Source organism: Electrophorus electricus, chromosome 7 (genome assembly GCF_013358815.1).
Source record: "Electrophorus electricus isolate fEleEle1 chromosome 7, fEleEle1.pri, whole genome shotgun sequence".
Classification (NCBI taxonomy): domain Eukaryota; kingdom Metazoa; phylum Chordata; class Actinopteri; order Gymnotiformes; family Gymnotidae; genus Electrophorus; species Electrophorus electricus.
The window spans coordinates 4,232,709-4,241,350 of NC_049541.1; the positions used below are offsets into that span (position 1 = coordinate 4,232,709).

Genomic DNA, 8,642 nt, shown 5'->3' on the forward strand with positions numbered 1-8,642 from the left:
ACACACACACACACGGCCAATACCAGATGGTTTCAGTATGTATGTGTGTATATGAATGCATGCCATAAATGTTCTGCCCAGCACATCACAGGCGAGTGTGGGCGAAGAGTCCGTGAGCGCCTCCCCCTGTAACTCGTCTCACCTGCTCCTCTGCTCCCCTGGGGTCGTACACGGCTCCCGGCCGGCCCAAGGTCAGGTCAGGGACGCTCTGGTCTGCGCCCGGCCTGACTGAGGCGACTCTTCTTTTCTTTCTCCCCTCCCACGCTCCCCTCTGCCGTCTCCTCTGGAGCCAGGAGAGCTGGCACTCCCTTCCAGCCGAGCATGTGTCCGCTGATGGGAGCTGAGAGACACGTGTGGCGTGCCCTTGAAGGCAGCTTAGAACCACATGTGTCAACTACAGACACTCCCACACACACACACACACACACACTCACACACACACACACACACACACACACACACATGCTGTAGAGAGATAATTAGGGAGATGCCAGGATCAAAGGGGCCAGACAGCTAAATGAAAGGCCTGCCTGAGCGGCTGATCCCTCCCACTCTCCTCTCTGCTCTGTTTGGAGGAGTGAAGAATGCTCTTCATTCTGAGCAACCCTCTCTAACTTTTCTCCTCTGCAGATGGGGACATATGGGAGGACTGAGAGGGGGGTACACTCCCCCCCCCCCCTTCCTGAAGGTAGAACCCGTAAAAAAATTACAAATTAAAAAAATTAAAAAGGAGAGACCTGTAACATTAAAAAGGGAAGGGTGTGGAAATGTGTAATGGCACTTACAAACATTACATGCTTAGTTTCTTGGAGAGGTTCAACCGCAAGTGTGATCATTCTTCCAGATATTAATTTTCATTTCATATAAATAAAACCAGCACTGTAGCTAGATATAGATTTAGTTTTATCCTGTTAATAATATTTGAACGTTTAAGCTACCCGAGTGGACATCCGCTGTGCAGAACAATTAGGACAGGCTGTCTGCACACGCTTTGGCTACGTCCAGCCGCTGCATTATTCTGTGCTGCAGTACAGGGCTTGTAAGACATTCCTGCATTGGCAGACTCGCCTCAATTTGCTATTACTGGCAACACAGGCCCGCAGTTCCTATGAATGACTGCGCTAGACGGGCTCGCCTAATAAATACAGAGGGCAGAGGGTGGTGCAGGATCCGGAGATCCCTCAGAACTGTTGGCTAAAGCAGCGAGTTTTTAAAGGGTATATTGCCAAGAGACAGACAAACACACACACACACAGACGCACACATGCACAGAACGAGTCACATACATGCACATATATATGCTCTTGATTTAACCTTGAGCTTTTGTTGCAGTGGTTCAAATAGAGGTGTCTGTATACACTCTCTCTCTCTCTCTCTCTCTCTCTCTCTTTCTCTCTCTCTCTCACACACACACAAACACACACACACACACACACACACACACACAAACAAGAAAGCAGTGCTTTTCCAGGACACTCTGGTCTAGGGAGGTGCCTGAGGTGAGCTGCAGTGCGTATTAGTGGGCTGAGGACAGCGCTCCAAACCCTGCTGATGGATGAGCCAAAACAGAAGAGAGGAAATATTAGCATTGGCCAGAGAGCTGAGAACTGTGCTGTGTCCACATGCTGTGACATATAATCTCTCTGTGGGCCTCCCTCTGGGCTTTTATCAAACACAAAGCATTAGCATGCACGCACACACACACACACAACCCATCACTTACTCACTCACCCATTCACACTCCCAATTACACACTCACACCCCCAAATCCACACAATCTCACACACACACACACACACACACACACACACACACACACACACACACACACACACAGTCTTCAGGCATGTGACATGTACGTTTGATGTGAAGTATTTACTGTCTGTCTGTCAGCAGAGGAAACTGATTTATCGGTGACCCACACTGCATTCTGCACTTCTCTGTCCTGCTTTCTGTCTTTAACACGCACACACACACACACACACACTGATGCACTCTTCAGCTATTACATGTCCTGACACATATATTCCCTTCTCGTAAATGCAGTTACACACACACACACACACACACACACACACACACACACACACACACACACACACACACACACACACACACACACACATTCCTAACACCTTCTTAGGAATAATAACTGTGGATTACATGCTAGTTTATGGTGTATAAGGATTACACGCTAGTTTATGGTGTATAAGGATTACACGCTAGTTTATGGTGTATACTTTCTGACGTTAGTTGGATGTACCCGTTCAGTTATGCAGGACAAAAGTTGCCACAGTCACACAGCGTAACAGCAAATAACTTTTCAAATCTTCTTGCTCTTGGGTTTAACATAAAACAAAGAAAAAAAGAAACAGAGCAGGCTTTTGTTGTATTTAAGGACAGTGGATTGCTGTAGATATGTCTCTGCTCTCTCATTACGATAAGGTTTTGGGGTTTAAAATGATCAGTTACCGAAGTGAAATATGTGCAATATAAGCTTACTTTCTTAATTATATCCCTGTTTGTTACAGCCGAATTCAAATAAAGTTTGCGCTCTCGATTAATCACAGTAGGTTCTTTTATTATTGCTAACGAATTAGAAAACGTTGTTTATTTAATCATGAGCGAACGAAACGACGGCTCTGATATACCTTTGTTAACTGAAAACACAACGAGTTGTAAAGAATCGGGCGGACGCAGCTCGTACAGACGTACTGGGTGATACTGAAATGGAAAATGAAATGAATGCGTTTATAATTTGATGGGATTTTCTACGATTGTTTTTTGTTTTTTTTTGCAATGCGACTGGCGCTGAGCATCTAAGGATAGTTTATGAATCAACAGGTTACAAGAATAATTGCAGTCCTTGTTTTATGCATGGCTAAGCCTCTAGGATTTCCCAAAACTATCTATGTTGATACAGATGGTTTAGGAATAAGAGCCAAATAGCGAAGTGGAAGCCATAATTTCATGCAAGTCAAGGTCATGCGTTCAGTAAACCGTCACGAACTCTTCAAAGTCCCACTCCGACAGGATGGAAAACCGGAAGTGGAGGTAGAGCGCGCGGAAACAGCAGGAGCGCGGGTGAAGAGACAGAAGATACCCTTTATCATTTATTTGCCCTCGGTGGGGGAGATCTAGAGAATGGTTCACATTAACCAAAGAGGAAAAATGCCTAATAGCCAACTCACGGCCTCTGAATAAAGGAATACATACGTCAGTTGACATTTTCGCGCTACCCGTTGGCTTTTGATGGGAAGAGCCTATCAGAAGAATTCGACGACGTTTAATTACAGTGAGGGAAGGATCCTTACGGGAACCCATATAATTTACAACGTTTAAACCGCCATTTAATCACCAATAATGCTGTATTTGTTAGGTGTTTGTCGAGACTCTTTATGTTGTCCTTGAGTTGCGCTCAGCGGTTGATTGTACAACCATGGCGCTTTCCTTAACCCTCAATATGATTCGTCTACATGACGGGTTTTAGCAGCCTATTCCATGTGGGAAACCGGAAAAGATAAGGAGGAAAACCGGAAACGAGATGGGAGGACAACGGAGAGAACTGGGACAGATGTATGCTCGGAGCATGCACCGTGTGGGGCTTCTGGGTCATATCTGGAGCTTATTATTGCAAGATGAGGTTTGGAAATGAGATGAACAACAAAAAAAACCTCTTCCCACAACTGCCTTTAATGACATTAGAGGCATTTAGCAAGTTCAAGAGCGTTAAATCAAGTTTGTCCTTAGAGGGTGTTTAAGTCCTCAAACCCACACCAAGAAGCGACACGGAAACGCAGCAGATGCTGGTGAGGAAATTAACCTTTGAATTAATTCAAGGTCATTGCAGTAATTTGGAATACGTGGTATTGACCAAGCCACAGTGAAGATACTGACTCAGTAAATCTCACATTGTCATTCAAATGGCTCACAAACAGCCACACACACACACACACAACAGATGAACACATGCACACGCACACACACAGATACAAACCATAGGCCAACTTTGCTGAGTGATTTAGAGGATAGGGAATAAGAAGCCAAGGAATTTAATTAAACAGTTATGCACCACAGATCACACACACACACACACACACACACACACACACACACACACACACACACACACACACACACACAGCGTGTTCTCTTTGAGTCCTCTCAGATCATTCGGTGCCTTTGTTCCATCTGTGCTATTTATTCATTCATTCATAACCACTGCAAAACATTTTCCAGTGAATTCCAGGAGTTCTGTGAATGGTCAGTGATAATATATCTTGGTTTTGTTTTTCAAAAATCGAAGAACGCCACAGAAAATACTACACAAAAAAAACAGCTCGGTTTCAGAATCCTGATGCCTCTCCTTCCACGGGAGCCACTTCTGTTCACGATGAGAAGGGTGGGTGGGGGGGTATTTCCACTGTCACACACAGACACCGAGGGCTCCAGCGCAGGCTCAGGGGCCAGGGGTCCGGGGGCCCGGGCCCGGATCGCTGCTCCTGCAGTTTGTTAAAGCAGAATTAAGCTCTGGGCTTTGGTTTAGAAGTAAAGGAAGAGATGGATATCAGTGAGATGGAACATCTGGTGTTAAGTAGAGAGGGAGAAAGAGAGAGAGAGAGAAAGGAAGGGGGGAATGGAAAGAGGGAGAGAGGGAGCGCTAGAGCGAGAGGGGGAGAGAAATGGAAAACGGGTGAGAGGGAGAGACAGAGAGAGAGACAGACAGACAGGGAGTGGGAGAGACAGAGAGAAAGAGAGAGAGACAGACAGACAGTTCTATGACGCTCAGTAATTGTTCCCTCAGGGGTAAGAAGTGCTGAACTGATAACATTGTCATAACTGGTTGCTGTTGTGTGTATCCGACTTGTGTTTAACACATGCAGACACAACAAAAGTACATTGTGTTAAAAGAAATTGTGATTACATTTTTAATGTAAGACATTATCAGTGCAAATAGCCTATTTTAAACAACAACGCTAAAGAAAAAGCACATCAAATAGGTGCAGGCAAAGCTCGGACACATCTCAGAACAAAGCTCTCCGTCAGGGATGGACTGGTAGGTGACAATAGTGGAGAGCCAACGAGCGAAAGCTGCCGTGATTAAGTTATTTTAATGGAGGTTCAGAACAGGAGCTTCAGGGCTGCAGTTATGGATCTCACCAAAGAGCAACGAGACCCTTTAAACCAGCCTGCTGAACATGTACGGAAAGCAGCGCAGGACATGCCGCAGAGAGAGAACGGCAGTGACATCGCTAGGTCATGGCTGAGCAAAGGGGCTGCACACAGCAGAGCGGGGAGGAACCTCTACCGCTGACCAGATCGCTTCAGAAACAACCCCCAAGATGCTCACACACGTTGAGGACCGCATAAATACTAACTGTTACTGGTGTTACTGCTTGGTATAATGCACTATAGAGAAATGTAGTAACAGAGAGGATGGTGTAATATACAGAGGGTCCTGCTTGTGAGGCAGTGCAGTGTAGTGACACAGTGGAGCGTAACGCTTGCGCGGCAGTGCAGTATAGCGACACAGTGGAGCGTAACGCTTGCGCGGCAGTGCAGTATAGCGACACAGTGGAGCGTAACGCTTGCGCGGCAGTGCAGTATAGCGACACAGTGGAGCGTAACGCTTGCGCGGCAGTGCAGTATAGCGACACAGTGGAGCGTAACGCTTGCGCGGTAGTACAGTGTAGCTCTTCTGGAGTGTTAATGGAGGGTCTAGCTGTGCGTGTCGGTACAGCGTAGTAGTAGCATACAGTGGACTGCAGTGCTGTACAGTAAAACGTAATGGGGTGGAGGAGATGAGAAGAGGAGAGGAGAAGAGGAGGAGGGGAGGAGAGGAGGAGAGGGCCTTGTGGTCTGGTACAGTGGGAAACACCTCCTGCTAATGGAAACCGGCTGGGATCGCGGACACACACACAGACACCCTTGGACAGTGCCTAGTAAGTAGGAGTACCCACTTCTATTAACACAGTACATCATTTTATACGGGTGCAGTACATACATACAGGTATGAAGCATGTGGGCTTATTACTGAGTCTGCGCCAAAGAGGGCGGCACACACACATCAGCTAAAAACCCAGACTGTCACTCATTACTGCAAACATCGGAGCAATTAGATCAGAGAGCACAGAAATGCAGAAAGCAGACTTGCGGTGCACTGTAATGCACTACACCGGTGTGTGTGTGTGTGTGTAATATACACTACACCTTCGTGTGTGTGTGTGTGTGTGTGTGTGTGAAACCAGATCTGCAATAGGACGCACCATCCCCAGGCTTCATACCATAACCCTCAATATTCCTGTCATCGGTTTTCCACTCAGGATATTTCACACACATATTACTGACCAATCAGAGCCCAGCAGACCCTCCTGGAATTGGACACAAACAACAGTTGCAAATAGATCAGCCTTCCGGTGTAGGGCACCGCACCGACAACCGAACACAGTCCTGAGGACTAGGCTGTTGGTCTGTGAGTTTGTAAAGACTGGGTGACAGTTAGGATCCTAACATACATGTGGGATCTCACACTAGCATGAGGTCAAACGCATTCCATGTGTCGGTAGTGTAAAGAGAGAACTAGGGTCAAGAAGCAAGACGCCACCTAGTGTCCAGTAATCAAAACAGCAGGAGGCTACTTGTCAAAAGTGCCATCACCAAACAAGGGTGAAAAGATATCCTTTGAATGAATGTGCGCGTGTGTGTGTGTGTGTGTGTGTGTGTGTGTGTGTGTGTGTGTGTGTGTGTGTGTGTGTGTAGACAAGCACAAAATTCCAGCCTTACTTGATTTAAAAGTAGTTTATTCAAAAATAAAACCAAAATAAATCACACAAATTCATTTCTGCGGTAGTTGTATGTGTACTTGAGGCTGACTGTGAAGCAGGAGAATGCCTACTGGATTCACAATACTAGGTCTCGGGAGGAAGACGAACCGCTTGAGGCACTTTCAACTATGACCTTTGACTGGTGATATCAAGGTTACCAAAAAAAAAAAAGAAGGAAGACAGAAAAAGCATGAAAAGCCTCAAGGGTCTGCCGACTCCCAACCCCTCTAAACCTCCTACAGCACACGCCACACGTGCAGTTCTGCTCTTTCCTGCATCTTCAGCCCAGGAAGAGGAGGAAGAGGAGGAAGGTCCACCTTGGGCTTCGCGGGTTACCAAGGAAACCAAAAGCAGCCCTTCAGATATTGCAGGAGTGTTTTCCGTTTGTAGTAATATTTTGGTAGTTAGGAAATAACAATCACTATTATGATCTGAGTACAAACATTGCAGAAAAGTGTCACGTTTAGCTAACAAGCTAACAAGTATGCTAAGTGATGTCCTGGAGCAAAAAAACCCATAATACCTTCAGTCTTTTGACATGGTTTTCCACATGAAAATTAAGATTAGTCTCAGAAGTAAACTGACCTGATGATTGGAGTTCTCCACTGAAAATCATTAGGAGACCTGCACTAGGTTTAATCTGGAAGAAAAACTGGAGTAATCCCTGGAATACTGGAGTGATTTGCAACGTGTTTGTCAGATGATTATGTCTCTGCTCTTAAATTTACAAACATATTTGATCATATACGTATTCAAAGTTCCTTTCATATGTAGTCTACAATTCCCACATTAGACTGTTGGACTATAAATAAATTGAAGTTGCATAAATTAAACATTTTGCAATTAAAAAACTTATTAATTTTTTTTAAGGCAGTTAAAGAATTTGTGATTTGGAGAATATTTCTCTAGTTCTGCTGCTTCTTGAGGTTACTGCTCATGGCAGCAAGTTTCTTCGTTATCTGACTTCCTCATCATGTGTATGGTGGGGTGTCCTCAGAGGTCGCCGCTGGGGGGAATATCAGTCTGGTTTGTAGAGCAGGGCGGGGCTGGGAAGGATTGCTTCTCCACCTTGCCGGCGTGTGGATGGCGTGATCCTCTGGGCTACCTGTGTCTGAGGTCAAGGGTCATGACTCGGAGGTCGCAGGAGTCCATGTGGGTGGGGAAATGGTGTGCTCCTCTGGCAGACTGGCTTTATTCCTGAATACGGGGTCAGACAAACATCAGTGCATCAGCCATCAGCATGCACGTGCGGATGTGTGAACGTGAGGTCAGAGCGAACACTACAAAAGTGGCATGGCTGCGCCGCTCAGACGCAGAGACAGCAGGCCACTGGGGAAGTAGTTTACAGCATAGTGTGATCTGTGAGACTCTAGCCAGGGAATCAGTTACAATGGTCCTACAATGTTACGACGGTCCTACAGTGTTATGATGGTCCTAGAGTGTTACGATAGTCCTAGAGTGTTACGATGGTTCTACAGTGTTATGATGGTCCTACAGTGTTACGATGATCCTACAGTGTTATTATGGTCTTACAGTGTTACTATGGTCCTACAGTGTTACGTTGGTTCTACAGTGTTACGTTGGTTCTACAGTGTTACAATGATCCTACAGTGTTATGATGGTCCTACAGTGTTACGATGATCCTACAGTGTTATTATGGTCCTACAGTGTTACGATGATCTTACAGTGTTACGATGGTTCTGCAGTGTTACAATGGCTCTACAGTGTTATGGTCCTAAAGTGTTATGATGGTCCTACAGTGTTACGATGGGTCTACAGTGTTATGGTCCTACAGTGTTATGATGGTTCTACAGTATT

At 45.7% G+C, this 8,642-nt stretch overlaps 1 protein-coding gene across 11 annotated transcripts in view; it reads right to left on the minus strand.

Annotated features, from left to right (window-relative positions):
- Positions 1–6,783: 6,783 nt before the first annotated feature.
- Positions 6,784–8,642, minus strand: part of LOC113582882 (protein 4.1-like) — a 39,171-nt gene continuing 37,312 nt past the window's right edge. For all 11 annotated transcript variants that reach the window (XM_027018911.2, XM_027018917.2, XM_027018915.2 and 8 more), the window contains one exon: positions 6,784–8,021. Coding sequence is in view for 1 of the 11 variants with exons in the window: in XM_027018917.2 (XP_026874718.2) it covers positions 8,016–8,021 (6 nt within the window). In the remaining 10 variants the exon portion in view is untranslated. The remainder of the gene's footprint in view (positions 8,022–8,642) is intronic.